General features: G+C 40.8%; 1 protein-coding gene across 1 annotated transcript in view; it reads right to left on the bottom strand.

The window, feature by feature from the left end:
* The window catches only part of LOC128703044 (protein FAM200C), a 165,282-nt gene that overhangs the window by 30,013 nt on the left and 111,815 nt on the right, over positions 1-23,454 (bottom strand). The window contains exons 7-8 of the mRNA XM_070103649.1: positions 17,792-17,913; positions 10,498-10,603 (exon numbers count right to left, since the gene is read on the bottom strand). Coding sequence (XP_069959750.1) covers positions 10,498-10,603; positions 17,792-17,913 — 228 coding nt within the window. The remainder of the gene's footprint in view (positions 1-10,497; positions 10,604-17,791; positions 17,914-23,454) is intronic.

Below are 23,454 nucleotides of genomic sequence, written 5' to 3' on the forward strand. Positions count from 1 at the left end.
TATAGAATTAATTACATTTTTCTAAACAAATATATAGTTTTAATTATGTATAGTAATCCCCTTATAAAATAACATTTTTCCCTTCCCTTTTTATTAAAGGGGGTTGGTGATGGATCTGGGGAAAATGGGGGGGGAGGGGGGTTGGTGTTAGTGTTTGGAAGGGAGAATCCTCCCTGAGGACTTAGGTAAAATCCTTCCGGGGTTTTTCTTCCCCTTTTTTGTTTTTAATGCCACTAGGACCAGCAGAATCACTGGAACCCCCGTCTCCTCTTTCCACAATCCCCCTTTTCTGGGGCCCCTTTAAACCCTTTCCTAAAAAGAGACATGGGTTTTGTCCCCTGAACTTGTTTCAAAAATGGCTTGTTTCAAAAAATTCCGGGGGGTATTGCACAAACATTTTGGGCCTCATTCCTTGGCCAAAACTCCTAATCTTCAAAGAAAGGGACCCTCATCCCCTCCTCTTCCCTCCTCTGAAGCAAGTTTTCCCCAGCGGGGCTGATACTGCTCCAGATGAAGCTCTTCCAACTCTTCAGTGGGTTGGGTCTTTTCCCGTGGTCCTCCCCCTCTTCCCATCCTCACCCCTCACCCCAACCCAAGGGTGTTTTCCCCCCTGCCACAATAGAGTCCACAACAGGCAGAGGGGGAGCTGGGTCCCGGGGCAGCCTCAAAACCCCTTTAAAACCCCCTTTGGGCACAACCCGGCCCAAAATTTTCTGGGGAAATTCAAAATCCTGGGAAATCCCCCCCTCCCAAACCTTTCCTTTTTAGTTTTTTTAAAAACCAAATTTTAAAATTTGGGGTTCCCTGAATTGTTTTTTCTTTGGGGTGGGAACCCGAAGGGTTTGCTTTTTCCACATAAACCGGGGAAACAAACAAGTCCCACAATCTCTCTTCTTTTATTATTTCCTTTTTCCCTTAAGGAATTTTTCTTCCTTTAAAAACCCCCGGAAGTTTTTGGGGATTTCCGGGGAAGTCCACAAGCCTCAACAAAAAATAAAAATGTGTGGAAGGGGCCGGTTAAGGGGTTCACTTTTTGGGAGAAACAAAGCTAGACTCTCCCCCCCCCTCGGGGATTTCGGACAGGCGGGCGGGAGACGGGTCCGTCCCGGGGGTCCCAAATAGGGGGGTGTTCGATAATGGAAAAGGGTTTTTCCAAAAAAGGTTCTATTTTTGAAGGTTGGGGAAAAAATACTTGATTTTTTAGGTTCCACTTTTTCTGTAAATTGGGGTTTTTTTTTCTTTGGGTCCCCTGCCTCAGTGGAAAAAGGGTGAAGTGGTAACAAACCAAAAAAATATGGATTTGAAAATATAGTTTGGGGGTTTATAAAGTTTTGATCCATGTATAAACCCAGTTTTTTCCTTAAAACCCGATGTAGTTGTTTAGTTTAACTTGGCTATAAAATGGGAGGTCCCGCATCCCAGGGGAAAAAACAAAAACGGGGCAAAACTTGCTTGGTTTTAGGGCCGGATGAGCATGGGCTCCGGGAAACTTTTAACGGGAAAATAAAACCCTCCGGGCCAAAATGCCTGCATTTTTGACCCAAATTTATTTCCTCCCCTTGGGCTGGGGTCTTTCAGCACTTTTAGTTGCTGTGCAACAAAAAGGCTTCTGGGACCAGGCTGAAGAGGATTAATCCCCTAATAACTTTTAATCAATCATTTTCTAAACAAAACACTTTATAGGTACTATGAAGGTTTTTTACATGTTATACAATTCTGAATGAATTTCAATTCTTTAAAAATGGGAAAAAAATGGTATAAAAAAAACCAAAAAATATTGATAAATTTGAAAATTAACTCTTTGGGGATCTTTATTGAAGGAAAAATTTACACAGGTTTTTTCAATCCCTACGTAGGAAAAAAACTTCAAAGGGGGAGAATAGGGGAACGGGCCCCAAAGTCGAGTTTCCTCCAAACTTGAATAGAATCTTTATTCCCAAAATTGATCGGCAAACCAAAACTTCTATTTAAAATTGATGGACCCAAACACATCGACCAAGGTTGAGGGGCCCATTTCCTCCATTCTCCCCCTGTTTTAATTTCTTCTATGGTTTTTTAACCACTGTGTCCAAAAATTCCTCAATAAAGTTTTCCAAAAAGTTGCCTGTTTCTAATTATCAAATTTTTCTTTTGAACCATTCATCTAAAACAATGGGAAAAATAAAAAAACTTTTGCAGTAAAAGGGTCCCTTATCTGCATGTGTGTGTTTTTATTTTCCTTCATTTCCCCAAAAAATTTTCCCCTATTTAAATAAGAAGTTTTACAAAGATTTTTATATATTAATTTAACCCAATTAATTTTCTAATTCTACAAAGAAAAATTTTTTCACCCCTTTCAACCAAGATAAATTCCTTTGGGTGTCCAATAACCACCGTTCCCTTTCCTCCCCTTCCAAGAGAAAAAATAGTAGGAAACAGGGTTTTTTCCCCAAGTTGGGAATGTTTACACCTTTGGCTTAAAATGGGTTTTCTCTTTTCCCCTTTTAGGGTTTAAGGGCCCCCCCGAAACTCGTTTTCAGGGTGGGCCAAAATTTCAAAAAAAAAAAAATTTTTTCTTTGAAAAAAGAGGTTTTTTTTTAAACATTTTAGGATAAACAAAAAAATTTTTCCATCCCTACTTTCGGAGATATGGGGGCTGAAGTTTGCAGAAAAAAAAGGCTGTGGGAACAGGGGACTGCCCGTCACCCAAAATTTTATTTCTTTTATTTGAAGGTTTTTGTTTTTCACTTTTTATTTTTTCCCTAACTTATGGGCCCATAAGGGCCCAAATGAATTGTAACCCCTATATACCTGTTTTGAAAAAAACAATAAAAACACAAACATAATTATCAATTTTATTGTTTACAAAACTTGTTTACAAAAACAAACAATACAAAACATTGTTTATTATTATTGTTCTATAATATATATACCAATATACAGTCACTGAACATATTCCTATTAGTTCTGCAGCTTGTGGAACTCTGAAACATGGTGTCATACACAATGGTGTTTTATCTTTCTCCCTCATTCTATCTCTTTCAATCTGTCTCTCTCTTTCTATCTGTCTGTCTATCTCTGTCTCACAGGTACACATAAATACAAGTATACATAGTATAAATTACCTAGGATAACCCAAGAAATCCAGACAAAGTGCTATACTCTGCTTGAAGATGTGAGTAAAAGTGATGACACAGACCATTTGTCTCCATTCACTCCTATCAAACACGCTCACGCATGCCTGCTGGAAGTCCAAGCCCCTCGCACACAAAACCTCCTTTACCCCCTCCCTCCAACCCTTCCTAGGCCGACCCCTACCCCGCCTTCCTTCCACTACAGACTGATACACTCTTGAAGTCATTCTGTTTCGCTCCATTCTCTCTACATGTCCGAACCACCTCAACAACCCTTCCTCAGCCCTCTGGACAACAGTTTTGGTAATCCCGCACCTCCTCCTAACTTCCAAACTACGAATTCTCTGCATTATATTCACACCACACATTGCCCTCAGACATGACATCTCCACTGCCTCCAGCCTTCTCCTCGCTGCAACATTCATCACCCATGCTTCACACCCATATAAGAGCGTTGGTAAAACTATACTCTCATACATTCCCCTCTTTGCCTCCAAGGACAAAGTTCTTTGTCTCCACAGACTCCTAAGTGCACCACTCACTCTTTTTCCCTCATCAATTCTATGATTCACCTCATCTTTCATAGACCCATCCGCTGACACGTCCACTCCCAAATATCTGAATACGTTCACCTCCTCCATACTCTCTCCCTCCAATCTGATATTCAATCTTTCATCACCTAATCTTTTTGTTATCCTCATAACCTTACTCTTTCCTGTATTCACCTTTAATTTTCTTCTTTTGCACACCCTACCAAATTCATCCACCAATCTCTGCAACTTCTCTTCAGAATCTCCCAAGAGCACAGTGTCATCAGCAAAGAGCAGCTGTGACAACTCCCACTTTGTGTGTGATTCTTTATCTTTTAACTCCACGCCTCTTGCCAAGACCCTCGCATTTACTTCTCTTACAACCCCATCTATAAATATATTAAACAACCACGGTGACATCACACATCCTTGTCTAAGGCCTACTTTTACTGGGAAAAAATTTCCCTCTTTCCTACATACTCTAACTTGAGCCTCACTATCCTCGTAAAAACTCTTCACTGCTTTCAGTAACCTACCTCCTACACCATACACTTGCAACATCTGCCACATTGCCCTCCTATCCACCCTGTCATACGCCTTTTCCAAATCCATAAATGCCACAAAGACCTCTTTAGCCTTATCTAAATACTGTTCACTTATATGTTTCACTGTAAACACCTGGTCCACACACCCCCTACCTTTCCTAAAGCCTCCTTGTTCATCTGCTATCCTATTCTCCGTCTTACTCTTAATTCTTTCAATTATAACTCTACCATACACTTTACCAGGTACACTCAACAGACTTATCCCCCTATAATTTTTGCACTCTCTTTTATCCCCTTTGCCTTTATACAAAGGAACTATGCATGCTCTCTGCCAATCCCTAGGTACCTTACCCTCTTCCATACATTTATTAAATAATTGCACCAACCACTCCAAAACTATATCCCCACCTGCTTTTAACATTTCTATCTTTATCCCATCAATCCCGGCTGCCTTACCCCCTTTCATTTTACCTACTGCCTCACGAACTTCCCCCACACTCACAACTGGCTCTTCCTCACTCCTACAAGATGTTATTCCTCCTTGCCCTATACACGAAATCACAGCTTCCCTATCTTCATCAACATTTAACAATTCCTCAAAATATTCCTTCCATCTTCCCAATACCTCTAACTCTCCATTTAATAACTCTCCTCTCCTATTTTTAACTGACAAATCCATTTGTTCTCTAGGCTTTCTTAACTTGTTAATCTCACTCCAAAACTTTTTCTTATTTTCAACAAAATTTGTTGATAACATCTCACCCACTCTCTCATTTGCTCTCTTTTTACATTGCTTCACCACTCTCTTAACTTCTCTCTTTTTCTCCATATACTCCTCCCTCCTTGCATCACTTCTACTTTGTAAAAACTTCTCATACGCTAACTTTTTCTCCCTTACTACTCTCTTCACATCATCATTCCACCAATCGCTCCTCTTCCCTCCTGCACCCACTTTCCTGTAACCACAAACTTCTGCTGAACACTCTAACACTACATTTTTAAACCTACCCCATACCTCTTCAACCCCATTGCCTATGCTCTCATTAGCCCATCTATCCTCCAATAGCTGTTTATATCTTACCCTAACTGCCTCCTCTTTTAGTTTATAAACCTTCACCTCTCTCTTCCCTGATGCTTCTATTCTCCTTGTATCCCATCTACCTTTTACTCTCAGTGTAGCTACAACTAGAAAGTGATCTGATATATCTGTGGCCCCTCTATAAACATGTACATCCTGAAGTCTACTCAACAGTCTTTTATCTACCAATACATAATCCAACAAACTACTGTCATTTCGCCCTACATCATATCGTGTATACTTATTTATCCTCTTTTTCTTAAAATATGTATTACCTATAACTAAACCCCTTTCTATACAAAGTTCAATCAAAGGGCTCCCATTATCATTTACACCTGGCACCCCAAACTTACCTACCACACCCTCTCTAAAAGTTTCTCCTACTTTAGCATTCAAGTCCCCTACCACAATTACTCTCTCACTTGGTTCAAAGGCTCCTATACATTCACTTAACATCTCCCAAAATCTCTCTCTCTCCTCTGCATTCCTCTCTTCTCCAGGTGCATACACGCTTATTATGACCCACTTCTCGCATCCAACCTTTACTTTAATCCACATAATTCTTGAATTTACACATTCATATTCTCTTTTCTCCTTCCATAACTGATCATTTAACATTACTGCTACCCCTTCCTTTGCTCTAACTCTCTCAGATACTCCAGATTTAATCCCATTTATTTCCCCCAACTGAAACTCTCCTACCCCCTTCAGCTTTGTTTCGCTTAGGGCCAGGACATCCAACTTCTTTCCATTCATAACATCAGCAATCATCTGTTTCTTGTCATCCGCACTACATCCACGCACATTTAAGCAACCCAGTTTTATAAAGTTTTTCTTCTTCTCTTTTTTAGTAATTGTATACAGGAGAAGGGGTTACTAGCCCATTGCTCCCGGCATTTTAGTCGCCTCATACGACACGCATGGCTTACGGAGGAAAGATTCTTTTCCACTTCCCCATGGACAATAGAAGAAATAAAAAAGAACAAGAGCTATTTAGAAAAAGGAGAAAAACCTAGATGTATGTATATATATATATGCATGTGCGTGTCTGTGAAGTGTGACCAAAGTGTAAGTAGGAGTAGCAAGATATCCCTGTTATCTTAGCGTGTTTATGAGACAGAAAAAGAAACCAGCAATCCTACCATCATGCAAAACAGTTACAGGTTTTTGTTTCACAGTCATCTGGCAGGACGGTAGTACTTCCCTGGGTGGTTGCTGTCTACCAACCTACTACCTATTATTATTATGTATTATTATTATTATGTATTATTGTTATCATTATGTATTCTTCTTCTTCCTCCTCCTCCTCTTCTTCTTCCTCCTCCTCCTCCTCCTCCTCTTCTTCTTCCTCCTCCTCCTCCTCCTCTTCTTCTTCCTCCTCCTCCTCCTCCTCTTCTTCTTCCTCCTCCTCCTCCTCCTCCTCCTCTTCTTCTTCCTCCTCCTCCTCCTCCTCCTCCTCCTCCTCTTGCCTCCTCCTCCTCTGCCTCCTCCTCCTCTGCCTCCTCCTCCTCCTCCATTCTTGGAACAAGTTTGAAGAGCTTGTAGTTCATAATCACTATCACTATCATCACCAATGCTCACATCTGAGTCTGGGATTTTGGAAAATAGGAGTTTCCTCTTTGATTCTGGTACAACTGAACGTGAACAAGATGGCCCAGCACCAGAGGTGGAAGGCTGTGGGTTGTCTGGGTTTTCCTCACTATTACCCATATTATGGTCATTAGTTTTGGTCAAAACCTCACCAGAACCTTGAAACTCATCTTCACTGTCACTTCCATCTGTATTAGAACTGTCACTGGGGAACAAAAGTGTCCCAATTCGCCGAGGAGTGAGGAACTTCTTACCACAGGGCATGGTGGAAATTGTGTACTATGATGGCATTCCCACAATGCACCACTGGGTCCCAGATTTTTTTCCTACTGCGCACACCCACCACACAGACCCATTCTCTCACATCTAGGCTTATCAGCCTTTTCCTGTGAGATTTGAGGCCGCTAGAATTTATGCACACTAGTACGACAAAAACCCCTACGCGTAAGACGTACTAGTACGACCAAAACTCTCAAAGGGTTAAAAGTTGAAGACATTAACAAATGCATTATTTGAACATTTGCATGTTTAGAATAAATGTATGATTTTATGTGGCACTGTACTTCATCCCCACTCCTCCTACAGAGAGCTGGCACTGTACTTCATCCCCACTCCTCCTACAGAGAGCCAGCACTGTACTTCATCCCCACTCCTCCTACAGAGAGCCAGCACTGTACTTCATCCCCACTCCTCCTACAGAGAGCTGGCACTGCACTTCATCCCCACTCCTCCTACAGAGAGCTGGCACTGTACTTCATCCCCACTCCTCCTACAGAGAGCCAGCACTGCACTTCATCCCCACTCCTCCTACAGAGAGCTGGCACTGTACTTCATCCCCACTCCTCCTACAGAGAGCTGGCACTGTACTTCATCCCCACTCCTCCTACAGAGAGCCAGCACTGTACTTCATCCCCACTCCTCCTACAGAGAGCTGGCACTGTACTTCATCCCCACTCCTCCTACAGAGAGCCAGCACTGTACTTCATCCCCACTCCTCCTACAGAGAGCTGGCACTGTACTTCATCCCCACTCCTCCTACAGAGAGCTGGCACTGTACTTCATCCCCACTCCTCCTACAGAGAGCTGGCACTGTACTTCATCCCCACTCCTCCTACAGAGAGCTGGCACTGTACTTCATCCCCACTCCTCCTACAGAGAGCTGGCACTGCACTTCATCCCCACTCCTCCTACAGAGAGCTGGCACTGTACTTCATCCCCACTCCTCCTACAGAGAGCTGGCACTGTACTTCATCCCCACTCCTCCTACAGAGAGCTGGCACTGTACTTCATCCCCACTCCTCCTACAGAGAGCCAGCACTGTACTTCATCCCCACTCCTCCTACAGAGAGCTGGCACTGTACTCCTCCTACAGAGAGCTGGCACTGTACTTCATCCCCACTCTGTACCCCCACTCCTCCTACAGAGAGCTGGCACTGTACTTCATCCCCACTCCTCCTACAGAGAGCTGGCACTGTACTTCATCCCCACTCCTCCTACAGAGAGCTGGCACTGTACTTCATCCCCACTCCTCCTACAGAGAGCTGGCACTGTACTTCATCCCCACTCCTCCTACAGAGAGCCAGCACTGTACTTCATCCCCACTCCTCCTACAGAGAGCTGGCACTGTACTTCATCCCCACTCCTCCTACAGAGAGCCAGCACTGTACTTCATCCCCACTCCTCCTACAGAGAGCTGGCACTGTACTTCATCCCCACTCCTCCTACAGAGAGCTGGCACTGCACTTCATCCCCACTCCTCCTACAGAGAGCCAGCACTGTACTTCATCCCCACTCCTCCTACAGAGAGCCAGCACTGTACTTCATCCCCACTCCTCCTACAGAGAGCCAGCACTGTACTTCATCCCCACTCCTCCTACAGAGAGCCAGCACTGTACTTCATCCCCACTCCTCCTACAGAGAGCCAGCACTGTACTTCATCCCCACTCCTCCTACAGAGAGCTGGCACTGTACTTCATCCCCACTCCTCCTACAGAGAGCTGGCACTGTACTTCATCCCCACTCCTCCTACAGAGAGCCAGCACTGTACTTCATCCCCACTCCTCCTACAGAGAGCTGGCACTGTACTTCATCCCCACTCCTCCTACAGAGAGCCAGCACTGTACTTCATCCCCACTCCTCCTACAGAGAGCCAGCACTGTACTTCATCCCCACTCCTCCTACAGAGAGCCACTGCTTCATCTGAGAGCCAGCACTGTACTTCATCCCCACTCCTCCTACAGAGAGCCAGCACTGTACTTCATCCCCACTCCTCCTACAGAGAGCTGGCACTGTACTTCATCCCCACTCCTCCTACAGAGAGCCAGCACTGTACTTCATCCCCACTCCTCCTACAGAGAGCTGGCACTGTACTTCATCCCCACTCCTCCTACAGAGAGCTGGCACTGTACTTCATCCCCACTCCTCCTACAGAGAGCTGGCACTGCACTTCATCCCCACTCCTCCTACAGAGAGCCAGCACTGTACTTCATCCCCACTCCTCCTACAGAGAGCCAGCACTGTACTTCATCCCCACTCCTCCTACAGAGAGCTGGCACTGTACTTCATCCCCACTCCTCCTACAGAGAGCCAGCACTGGAGAGCCAGCACTGTACTTCATCCCCACTCCTCCTACAGAGAGCCAGCACTGTACTTCATCCCCACTCCTCCTACAGAGAGCTGGCACTGTACTTCATCCCCACTCCTCCTACAGAGAGCTGGCACTGTACTTCATCCCCACTCCTCCTACAGAGAGCTGGCACTGAGAGCCAGCACTGTACTTCATCCCCACTCCTCCTACAGAGAGCTGGCACTGTACTTCATCCCCACTCCTCCTACAGAGAGCTGGCACTGTACTTCCCACTTCCAGAACTCAAGTCCAAATAACTGGTTTCCCTGTTTCCCTTCATAAATATTATCTTGCTTACACTTCAACAGCACATAACCTCAATCTCCTAGCCCTCTCAACCTCTTTAACCTCTTCTCCAACCTTCCCTGTGATTTATAAACCTTCTTGATTATTTTATTTTACTTCATCTTCTCAAAATGCCAAAACCACCTGAACAGCTCTCTAAGTTGTACTTTGGTAATGCCACACAATCTTCTAATCTCTGCACTCTGTGCTGAGGGCAAAAATACTCATGGGTGGTATTTCTGAAGCCACGAAAAATTGTACATACGTACTAGAACATTGGACATACAGACCTCACCTGTGTACTAGTGCGCTGGGCACAGTTAAGGGGTTAAAACATGAGTTGAACCATAATCCTCTAACACTCACAAAATGAGAATGAATTGTACAATACAGTTATCAAGCTAGCTAAATAGTACACTCATCTTCCTGGTAATATAATCATTGCTTTTCACACATTCTAAGTACATCTAAACATTGTTCTTAACAGGGGCTAAAGTTGTTAGCTAAGCAAAAAACAACAGAGTAATTTTTTCAATTGCAATAAAAAAAAATACATCAAAAACTGAACATCTACTATGAAGGACATTTCATGTTCTATTCATCTTACAATGAACTTATTCATATACATTTCCAAAAACTCACACTACACAGAGCTTTATAAGAGAGATTACTGCACAAGGAATGTGAATGACAGGGATCAATTGTACATAGAGTTACTGCTACATCTTACCACGTCGTTCTCAGATAAAGAATAACTTGTAGCCTCAGCATCATTCAATTCACCATCTTCCAACTGGCAGAGCAAACCATCATTCTCTACAACTGGGATGTGATATCTGTGGAAATATTTATGAAATTTAAATACAATACAGACAAGAGTATATATTCTTTCTTCTTTCAACATACCAGCCGTATCCCACCGAGGCGGGGTGGCCCAAAAGGAAAAACAAAAGTTTCTCCTTTTACATTTAGTAATATATACAGGAGAAGAGGTTACTAGGCCCTTGCTCCCGGCATTTTAGTTGCCTCTTACAACACGCATGGCCTACGGCGGAAGAATTCTGTTCCACTTCCCCATGGAGATAAGAGGAAATAAACAAGAGCAGGAACTAGAAAGAAAATAGCAGAAAACCCAGAGGGGTGTGTGTATATATATGCTTGTACATGTATGCGTAGTGTGACCTAAGTGTAAGTAGAAGTAGCAAGACGTACCTGAAATCTTGCATTTTTATGAGACAGAAAAAAGGACACCAGCAATTCTACTATCATGTAAAACAATTACAGGCTTTCGTTTTACACTCACTTGGCAGGACGGCAGTACCTCCCTGGGCAGTTGCTGTCTACCAACCTACTACCAAGGAAGAGTATATATATTCTTTCAACACACTGGCAGTATCCCACTGAGGTGGGTGGGCCCAAAAGGAAAAACGAAAGCTTCTCCTTTTACATTTAGTAATATATACAGGAGAAGAGGTTACTAGCCCCTTGCCCCTGGCATTTTAGTTGCCTCTTACAACGAGCATGGCTTATGGAGGAAGAATTCTGTACCACTTCCCCATGGAGATAAGAGGAAATAAACAAGAACAAGAACTAGAAAGAAAATAGAAGAAAACCCAGAGGGGTGTGTATATATATGCTTGCACATGTATGTGTAGTGTGACCTAAGTGTAAGAAGATGTAGCAAGACGTACCTGTAATCTTGCATATTTATGAGACAGACAAAAGACACCAGCAATCCTACCATCATGTAAAACAATTACAGGCTTTCGTTTTACATTCACTTGGCAGGACGGTAGCACCTCCCTGGGCGGTTGCTGTCTACCATCCTATTACCTAGGAAGAGTATACATGTATATATATTCTTCTTCTTTCAACACATCAGCCGTATTCCACGGAGGCGGGATGGCCCAAAAGGAAAAACGAAAGTTTTTCCTTTTACATTTAGTAATATATACAGGAGAAGGGGTTACTATCCCCTTGCTCCCGGCACTTTAGTCGCCTCTTACAACAAGCATGGCTTACGGAGGAAGAATTCTGTTCCGCTTCCCCATGGAGGTAAGAGGAAATAAACAAGGACAAGTACTAGAAAGAAAATAGAAGAAAACCCAAAGGGGTGTGTATATATATGCTTGTACATGTATGTGTAGTGTGACCTAAGTTTAAGTGGAAGTAGCAAGACATACCTGAAATCTTGCATGTGAATAAGACAGAAAAAAAAAAAACACCAGCAATCCTACCATCGTGTAAAACAATTACAGGCTTCAGTTTTACACTCACTTGGCAGGACGGTAGTACCTCCATGGGCGGTTGCTGTCTACCAACCTACTACCTAGGAAGAATAAATAAATAAATAAATAAATAAATAAATATATAAATATAATATATATATATATATATATATATATATATATATATATATATATATATATATATATATATATACAGTGGACCCCCGCATAGCGAACGCCTTGCATAGCGAACAATCCGCATAGCGAACGCTTTGTTCGCCAAAATTTTGCCCCGCATAGTGGACAAAAACCCGCTCAGCGACCTTCGTCCGAGACGCGTCCATTGTTTACCAGCCAGCCTCCGCGGTAACATTCAAGCATACACTCGGAATATTTTGTATTATTACAGTGTTTTCGGTGCTGTTTCTGGAAAATAAGTGACCATGGGCCCCAAGAAAGCTTCTAGTGCCCAACCCTGGTGGTAAAAAGGGTGAGAATTAGTATGGAAATTAAGAAAGATTTTGAAGGGTTTGGGGCTAACCCTGAGAAGCCTATGCCAGTTGTGGAATCCATTGTGCCTACTTCAAAAATTAAGGAAATGTGTGCACAGTGGGTTGAACTGCAAACCTTTATGGATGAAAATCACCCTGACACAGCTGTTGCAAGCCGTGCTGGTGACTATTTCAATGACAATGTTATGGCCCATTTTAGACAAATCGTAAAGGAACGGGAGGTACAGAGCTCTATGGACAGATTTGTTGTGCGACAGAGGTCCAGTGACTCTGAAGCTGGTCCTAGTGGCATTAAAAGAAGAAGGGAAGTAACCCCGGAAAAGGACTTGCTACCTCAAGTCCTAATGGAAGGGGATTCCCCTTCTAAACACTAACACTCTCTCTCCCCTCCTCCCATCCCATCAATCATCACCAGATCTTCAATAAAAGTAAGTGTCATGTAATTGTGCATGCCTTTTTCAGTTTGTGTGTACTAAAATTAACATTTTTTTGTGGTAAAAAAAAATTTTTTTCATACTTTTGGGTGTCTTGCACGGATTAATTTTATTTCCATTATTTCTTATGGGGAAAATTAATTCGCATAGCGAACATTTCGCATAACGACCAGCCCTCTTGCACGGATTAAGTTCGCTATGCGGGGGTCCACTGTATATATATATATATATATATATATATATATATATATATATATATATATATATATATATAATGTATATATATATATATATATATATATATATATATATATATATATATATATATATATATATATATATATATATATATATATATATATATATATATATATATATATATATATATATATATATATATATATAGATAAGGCTAAAGAGGTCTTTGTGGCATTTATGGATTTGGAAAAGGCATATGACAGGGTGGATAGGGGGGCAATGTGGCAGATGTTGCAAGTGTATGGTGTAGGAGGTAGGTTACTGAAAGCAGTGAAGAGTTTTTACGAGGATAGTGAGGCTCAAGTTAGAGTATGTAGGAGAGAGGGAAATTATTTCCCAGTAAAAGTAGGCCTTAGACAAGGATGTGTGATGTCACCGTGGTTGTTTAATATATTTATAGATGGGGTTGTAAGAGAAGTAAATGCGAGGGTCGTGACAAGAGGCGTGGAGTTAAAAGATAAAGAATCACACACAAAGTGGGAGTTGTCACAGCTGCTCTTTGCTGATGACACTGTGCTCTTGGGAGATTCTGAAGAGAAGTTGCAGAGATTGGTGGATGAATTTGGTAGGGTGTGCAAAAGAAGAAAATTAAAGGTGAATACAGGAAAGAGTAAGGTTATGAGGATAACAAAAAGATTAGGTGATGAAAGATTGAATATCAGATTGGAGGGAGAGAGTATGGAGGAGGTGAATGTATTCAGATATTTGGGAGTGGACGTGTCAGCGGATGGGTCTATAAAAGATGAGGTGAATCATAGAATTGATAAGGGAAAAAGAGTGAGTGGTGCACTTAGGAGTCTGTGGAGACAAAGAACTTTGTCCTTGGAGGCAAAGAGGGGAATGTATGAGAGTATAGTTTTACCAACGCTCTTATATGGGTGTGAAGCATGGGTGATGAATGTTGCAGCGAGAAGGCTGGAGGCAGTGGAGATGTCATGTCTGAGGGCAATGTGTGGTGTGAATATAATGCAGAGAATTCATAGTTTGGAAGTTAGGAGGAGGTGCGGGATTACCAAAACTGTTGTCCAGAGGGCTGAGGAAGGGTTGTTGAGGTGGTTCGGACATGTAGAGAGAATGGAGCGAAACAGAATGACTTCAAGAGTGTATCAGTCTGTAGTGGAAGGAAGGCGGGGTAGGGGTCGGCCTAGGAAAGGTTGGAGGGAGGGGGTAAAGGAGGTTTTGTGTGCGAGGGGCTTGGACTTCCAGCAGGTATGCATGAGCGTGTTTGATAGGAGTGAATGGAGACAAATGGTTTTTAATACTTGACGTGCTGTTGGAGTGTGAGCAAAGTAACATTTATGAAGGGGTTCAGGGAAACCGGCAGGCCGGACTTGAGTCCTGGAGATGGGAAGTACAGTGCCTGCACTCTGAAGGAGGGGTGTTAATGTTGCAGTTTAAAAACTGTAGTGTAAAGCACCCTTCTGGCAAGACAGTGATGGAGTGAATGATGGTGAAAGTTTTTCTTTTTCGGGCCACCCTGCCTTGGTGGGAATCGGCCAGTGTGATAATAAAATAAAATATAAATATATATATATAAATATATATATATATATATATATATATATATATATATATATATATATATATATATATATATATATATATATATATATATTTTTTTTTTTTTTTTTTATCACACTGGCCGATTCCCACCAAGGCAGGGTGGCCCGAAAAAGAAAAACTTTCACCATCATATATATATATATATATATATATATGATGTCCCACAATTTACACCAGAGGTGGACCCCATCCTATATATATATATATATATATATATATATATATATATATATATATATATATATATATATATATATACAGTGGACCCCCGCATAGCGAACGCCTTGCATAGCGAACAATCCGCATAGCGAACGCTTTGTTCGCTAAAATTTTGCGCCGCATAGTGGACAAAAACCCGCTCAGCGACCTTCGTCCGAGACGCGTCCAATGTGCGCCCTCAGCCAGCCTCACATGTGCCACCCGTCCCATTGTTTACCAGCCAGCCTCCGCGGTAACATTCAAGCATACACTCGGAATATTTCGTATTATTACAGTGTTTTCGGTGCTGTTTGTGGAAAATAAGTGACCATGGGCCCCAAGAAAGCTTCTAGTGCCAACCCTACACCTCAAAGGGTAAGAATACCCATTGAAATGAAGAAAGAGATCATTGATAAGTATGAAAGTGGAGTACGTATCACCGACCTGGTCAGGTTGTACAAGAAACCAAAATCAACCATCGCTTCTATTGTGGGCAAGAAAACGGCAATCAAGGAAGCTGTTGTTGCCAAAGGTTTAACTGTGTTTTCGAAACAAAGATCGCAAGTGATGGAAGATGTTGAGAGACTCTTATTGGTGTGGATAAATGAAAAACAGCTAGCAGGAGATAGCGTCTCTCAAGCGATCATATGTGAAAAGGCTAGGAAGTTGCATGACGATTTAATTAAAAAAATGCCTGCAACTAGTGATGATGTGAGTGAATTTAAGGCCAGCAAAGGTTGGTTTGAGAGATTTAAGAAGCGTAGTGGCATCCATAGTGTGATATGGCATGGTGAGGCTGCCAGTTCGGACCACAAAGCGGCTGAAAAATATGTGCATGAATTCAAGGAGTACATAGAAACTGAAGGACTGGAACCTGAACAAGTGTTTAATTGTGATGAAACAGGCCTGTTCTGGAAGAAAATGCCAAGCAGGACCTACATTACTCAGGAGGAAAAGGCACTCCCAGGACATAAGCCTATGAAAGACAGGCTTACTTTGTTGATGTGTGCCAATGCTAGTGGTGATTGCAAAGTTAAGCCTTTATTAGTGTATCACTCTGAAACTCCCAGAGCGTTCAGGCAAAAGAATGTCCTCAAGGATAATTTGTGTGTGCTGTGGAGGGCAAACAGTAAGGCATGGGTCACTAGGGAATTTTTCTATAACTGGTTACACCATGCATTTGCCCCCAATGTGAAAGATTACCTAACTGAAAAGAAATTAGACCTTAAGTGCCTCCTGGTGTTAGACAATGCCCCTGGTCATCCTACAGACGTGGCAGAGCGACTTTATGGGGACATGAGCTTCATTAAGGTGAAGTTTTTGCCTCCTAATACCACTCCTCTCCTGCAGCCCATGGACCAGCAGGTCATTTCCAACTTCAAGAAACTGTACACAAAAGCTCTGTTTCAAAAGTGCTTTGAAGTGACCACAGACACTCGATTGACTCTAAAAGAGTTTTGGAAGGATCACTTTAATATCCTCAATTGTGTAAACCTTATAGGTAAGGCTTGGGAGGGAGTGACTAAGAGAACCTTGAACTCTGCTTGGAAGAAACTGTGGCCAGAATGTGTAGACAAAAGGGATTTTGAAGGGTTTGAGGCTAACCCTGAGAGGAGTAGTATACCAGTTGAGGAATCAATTGTGGAATTGGGGAAGTCCTTGGGGTTGGAGGTTAGTGGGGAGGATGTGGAAGAGTTGGTGGAGGAGGACAATGAAGAACTAACCACTGATGAGCTGATAGATCAACTTCAAGAGCAAGAGGCCAGACCTGGGGAAACTGGTTCAAAGGAGGGGAGAGAGAAATTGAAGGAATTGCCTACTTCAAAGATTAAGGAAATGTGTGCAAAATGGCTTGAAGTGCAAACCTTTTTTGATGAAAATCACCCTCACACAGCTATTGCAAGCCGTGCTGGTGACTGTTACAATGACACTGTTGTGAACCACTTTAGACAAATCATAAAGGAACGAGAGGTACAGGCCACTATGGACAGATATGTTGTGCGAAAGAAGTCCAGTGACTCTGAAGCTGGTCCTAGTGGCATTAAAAGAAGAAGGGAAGTAACCCCAGAAAAGGACTTGCTACCTCAAGTCCTAATGGAAGGGGATTCCCCTTCTAAACACTAACACTCTCTCTCCCCTCCTCCCATCCCATCAATCATCACCAGATCTTCAATAAAAGTAAGTGTCATGTAATTGTGCATGCCTTTTTCAGTTTGTGTGTACTAAAATTAACATTTTTTTGTGGTAAAAAAAAATTTTTTTCATACTTTTGGGTGTCTTGCACGGATTAATTTTATTTCCATTATTTCTTATGGGGAAAATTAATTCGCATAGCGAACATTTCGCATAACGACCAGCCCTCTTGCACGGATTAAGTTCGCTATGCGGGGGTCCACTGTATATATATATATATATATATATATAGAATTATATATATACACACATACACACACACACACACACACACACACACACACACACACACACACACACACACACACACACAAAGAAAACAAAATTTCAATCACTCAATATTATCAAACTGACTCAATATTATCAAATTGACTGTTCATCCATGGTGACACACTCACATTCTCTTGGTCACACTCTCATATTCCATCACTCACACTATCTTATTCTCTTGCTCACACTATCTTATTCTTTTACTTACACTCCCTCATTCCTCTGCTCACACTCCCTTATTCCCCTGCTCACACTTTCTCATTTCCTTGCTCATACTCTCTCATTTCCTTACACTCCCTCATTCCCTTACTCAGTTACATTCCCCTGTTCACAGCATTACAAAACAAACTATTATTGTAGAGGCTCACCGAGAAAGATTCCACACTCGCTGATCTGGCAAAACACAATGTTTTGACTGCGATAAGTGATCTTGCAGAAGCTCTGGTGAAGCAAACACAAGCTGACACTTCAAGCAACGACATTCTGCCATCTGAAATGTTTCACTTGTTAATCATGCCAATAAAGATCTCAAAATTAAAGAAATATTACATCAAGAAAGCTGAAAAAAAACAACCCCAAATCTAGGTGTCTTCTGGTGTCGCAAAATTTCCAAAAAAAAAAAAAACTTATGAAATGATAGAGAATATTTTCCCGATTGTAATGACACCAAAAGAGCAAAATTTGATGGAAAACTGACGGAAGTACGCTCTCGCTAAGTAAGCGACCTCGGCGATACTCATGAATCTGCAATTTCGCCCACTTTGAGTCCTATTTTCGGCTAATTCTATTGTTCCAGTCGACCAAACTCATAGCTATTTCTTTAGAACTCCATTTTTTCTATCGATTGAGTACAAGAAACTGCCCATTTACCAATGTCAACTACCCAATAAAGTGGTCAGAAATTTGCAATTTCGCCAATTTCACAAAATTTAAAAAATATGACAATTTCAAAATAGGGTCCAGAATGAACAATGCAGACATTCTTGGCTATAAAATACCATTTTCTTTGTTCATCAGTCACATCTCCAGGCCCCTCTGATATTACTCTTGCTTTCTATTTTGAATTTTTATTCAAACAAAAAATAGAAGATTTACTGTTATGCAGACTACTGCAATATTGTAATAATTGTATAAATAATGTCAACCCATTGATGACTGCATATTAGAATGGCTACTTGGACATTTATTGGAAAATGACATCATTTGTTTACTTTTGAACATCGGCAAAAATCAAACATTTCCCCCTATTTTGAGCTCCATTTCAAGGTTCTTTTCATAGTAAAACCAATCAAAATTGCATCTATTTTTATAATATGTTTTCCATTCTATCAAATGAGACCAAGAAAACGAGAATACAACCATAAATACTATACGAAAATAGACCACAAAGTCGGCATTTTAATTACAAAAAACGGTCGGAGTTTTTTTTTTCCTCATTATGCACTGCGTGCTGCAGGATTTTTTTTATATCATGCACACTGACCACACAGACCCATTCTCTCACATGTGGGCCTAATAGCTTTCTCCTGCTTGATTTGAAGCCGCTAGAATTTATGAGTATATATACGTCAAAAACGGTGACTCATAAGACACATATATACGATCAAAACAGTCAAGGGTTAATACTGCAGAAATATAATACAGTAAACCCACGATATAGTGGACTAATAGGAATGATTCTCCGAGTAACTGTTAAAAAAAGTTAAAAATGGCAATAAAAATTTAAAAAAATAGTAATAAAATGCACTAAAATACTCTACTGTACACCTAAATAAACTATCGTACACAAAATTTACTGATATACAGTAGGACCCCGCTCTATGGTGTTTCGCCTTACAGCATTCCGTTAATACGGCGAAGTCAAACTATGACCAAAATTTGCTATACTGCAAGCGGTCTTTTAAATGCGGCGCATCCCACCCGGTTTGTTTACATTCTTCGTGACCACATCTATTATGTCTGGAAACTTTTCAAAATTTCAAGTGTTTTAAAGTTACTTCGTATTTTGTATGTACTCTGATAATTATAATTATGTGTACCTGTACCTAAATATACTTACACACTGTGCTGGTGTGCAGGTACACATTAAAATCGCTAAGAGTCTCTCTACTCATGACGCCAATATTTCGTAATAATAATCACTCTTAGGCACATTAAATGTCTCATTTTACATTAATATAGACATTTTCATTAGTCCATCTATGATATTTTCCTCAAAATTATATAAGAAACACGTTACATTGCATATAAACATGATACATACACTCATAGAATAAAAATTGACCTAAATATGAGATTTATTTATGAAGCTGCTGTGTAAGTAGTGTCGAAAGAATTACGTTTTCTCTAGTCAAATACTGGTGGATAACTGTAGAAAAATATTCCTTTCATATGCCTTCACTCTATATATAGCAATTCACGACCCTTGTGGGTTTAGCGCTTTTTTACTATGATAATAATAATATCTTCATTCACTTTTAAAAATGGTGTGTTGCATGAGAATGGGAGTGTTGCTGTTTGTTTATTCTGTACTAACTTGTACACAATGTAAGAGTATTTGTATTGTGAGGTAATTATTCTTTCTTTCAACACACTGGCCGTATCCCACCGAGGCGGGGTGGCCCAAAAGGAAAAAGAAAAGTTTCTCCTTTTACATTTAGTAATATATACAGGACAAGAGGTTACTAGCCCCTTGCTCCCGGCATTTTAGTCGCCTCTTACAACACGCATGGCTTACGGAGGAAGAATTCTGCTCCACTTCCCTATGGAGTTAAGAGGAAATAAACAAGAACAAGAACTAGAAAGAAAATAGAAGAAAACCCAGATGGGTGTGTATATATATGTTTGTACATGTATGTGTAGTGTGACCTAAGTGTAAGTAGAAGTAGCAAGACATACCTGAAATCTTGCATGGTTATGAGACAGAAAAAAGACACCAGCAATCCTACCATCATGTAAAACAATTACAGGCTTCCGTTTTACACTCACTTGGCAGGACGGTAGTACCTCCCTGGGTGGTTGTTGTCTACCAACCTACTACCTAGGATAAATATTGGTATCAACCTTAAATTGAGTGTACAACAGACATCAGTATCAACTTAAAATTCAGTGTAGGTATCATCAGCCTAAATTTGAGTATAGGTTTTCCTATTGGCCTAAATTTGAGTACAGTATGGGTATTGATATGTAAAGGTGTATAAAGATAGAAAGTTGAAAGTGAACATAGATAAGTGTAAGGTGATGAGGGGTATCAAATGATTTAGATAAAGAAAAACTGGATATCACATTGAGGGAGGGAGTATGGAAGAAGTGAATGTTTTCAGATATTTGGGAGTTGCCTTGTCAGCAGATGGGTTCATGAAGGATGAGGTTAACCATAGAACTGATGAAGGAAAAAAGGTGAGTGGTGCATTAAATTATCTGTGGAGACAAAAAACGTTAACCATGAAGGCAAAGAAGGGAATGTATGAGAGTATAGTAGTACCAACACTCTTTTATGGGTGTGAAGCATGGGTTGCAAATGTTGCAGCGAGGAGGCAGCTGGAGGCAGAGAATTTATAGTGTGGAAATTAGGAGGTGTGGAGTTACTGTTGAGGTGGTTTGGTCATTTAGAGAGATTGAAACAAAGTACATAGAGTGACTTGGAGAGCGTATAAATCTGTAGGGGAAGGAAGGCGGGGTAGGGGTCATCTCCAAAAAGATTGGAGGGAGGGGGTAAAAGAAGTTTTGTGGGCGAGGGGCTTGGACTTCCAGCAAGCGTATGTGAGCATGTTTGATAGGAGTGAATGGAGACAAATGGTTTTTGGGACCTGATGAGCTGTTGCAGTGTTAGCAGGGTAATATTTTGTGAAGGGATTCAGAGAAACCAGTTAGCTGGACTTGAGTCCTGGAATGGGAAGTACAATGCCTGCACTTTAAAGGAGGGGTTTGGGATATTAGCAGTTTGAAGGGTGTCTAAGTTGTATCTGAGCACCTCTGCAAAGACAGTGATTCTGTATGAGTGATGGCAATAGTGGTGAATGATGAAAGTTTTTTCTTTCTTTTTGGGGTTTTCTTTCTTTTTGGGTTATTCTACCTCAGTGGGGAAATGGCTGAGGTGTTAAAAAAAAAAAAGTATTTGCATCAGCCTAAAACTGAGTATAGGTATTGGTATAAGTGGGTACAGGGTAATTTTGATGGTATCAGTATCAGTGTTGGTGGTTATAGGCTTATTTTGATGGTATTGGCATTAGCTTAAAACTGAATGTCAGCACCGGCATCGGTAAAAATTTTGACATTCTCCCATCTCTAACCCCTCAAGGAAGGTTCCTTGATGTTGGTGAGGGGCTCTTGACTTTGGGAATTGGATCTGTGCTCCAGTTCCCCGAATTAAGCCTGAATGCCTTCCACATCCCCCCCCCAGGCGCTGTATAATCCTCCGGGTTTAGCGCTTCCCCCTTGATTATAATAATAATAATAATCCCATCTCTAACCATAAGTACTAAAAAAATAAAGGCAATTAGATATAGAAGGTACTGCTTATTAAATATAACTGTAAATAACATGCTTTACTAATGGAAAGCCACAATTTAAGGAAGAAACACCACCAGCATGACTGTACCATAGGACAAGGCCTCTTCACTCCACCTGAAGAACCTCTGAGACATGGCATAGTGATACTGGTGTTGTCTTGTTCAAATTGTGGTTTCTCCATCATTTATTTTCAATTTATTGTGAAATTATCAGGATGGGTCAGTGAATATAAATGGAGCTAACCTGCATTACAGTACAGCATTTGTAATTTATAACTAAATTTTGCTTTCCAGAATTAAAGTTTACTGAAGAATTTAAGTAAACTTTAATTCTGTGAGTGTGCCTCTGGCAAGACAGTGATGGAGTGAATGATGGTGAAACTTTTTCTTTTTCAGCCACCCAGCCTTGGTGGGAAATGGCCGATGTGTAAATGAAAAAAAAAATATGTTTAGTGATAGGCTTATATAGGGGCTACAGTAGTTAATTTTTTTACTTTGTAAATGGTCCAAGTTGAACCAAAATGTCATGGTAAGCTTCTTTCTCCTATATACAGGTTATCTGTGTATTGTTCCAGTCAAGGTATTGTGCCCTTTAGTTCTTATTTGCTTAATATTTATCTTACTAACAACAGAAAGGGGAATTATTTTCCTATAAACATTTACAATTAAACAAAATTTGAAAATGCAGCACCTTAACCTTTTCAAGGTCCGTCCCGTAGATCTACGGCTTTACGTTCAGGGTCCAAACTGTAGATCTACGTCATGAGCTCAGCTCACTCTGATAAACTGTGAGTGGTACATTTGGGCCTAGATATGAGAGAATACATCTATGTGGTATGTGTGCACCACATAAAACAGATCCTGCAGCACACTGTGTATAATGAGAGAAAAAAAACTGAAATCATGATTTTTCGATTAAAACAGCGACTTTGCAGTGCTTTTTCTTATGTTTTTTATAGTTGTATTTGCGATTTCTTGGTCTCATTTGATAGAATGGAAGACATATTACAGAAATAGAGATGATTTTGATTTGTTTTAGCACTGGAAATGGCTTGAAACTAAGCTCAAAGTAGCAGAAATGTTAAATTTTTGCCGATATTTAAGAGTAAACAAACGACCTCACACGTCTAATACACATCAGCTGGTGGGTCTAATATATATTCACAAATATGGTGATGATATTTATACAATTATTACAGTATTGCCTAACAGGAAATCTTCTATTTTTTGGTGTGAATAAAAATTCATTATGTGAATAGAAAATCAAAATGGAATTTATTTGTAAAGCCTCAAAACGTAACTAATGAACAGAGGAAATGTTAGTTTAGTTCCAGGAATACCTACATTGTTTATTCTGGACCCTATTTTGAAAGTGGAATATTTTGAACTTTGTGTTAAATTGGCCAAATTAACAATTTCCGATCACTTTAATTTGTAGTTGAAACAGTTGACTTGGCAATTTCTTGTGCTCAATTGATAGAATAGAAGTAATACTAGTGAAATAGCTAAGAATTTGGTTG

The sequence above is a fragment of the Cherax quadricarinatus genome, chromosome 86, assembly GCF_038502225.1.
Source record: "Cherax quadricarinatus isolate ZL_2023a chromosome 86, ASM3850222v1, whole genome shotgun sequence".
Lineage (NCBI taxonomy): Eukaryota > Metazoa > Arthropoda > Malacostraca > Decapoda > Parastacidae > Cherax > Cherax quadricarinatus.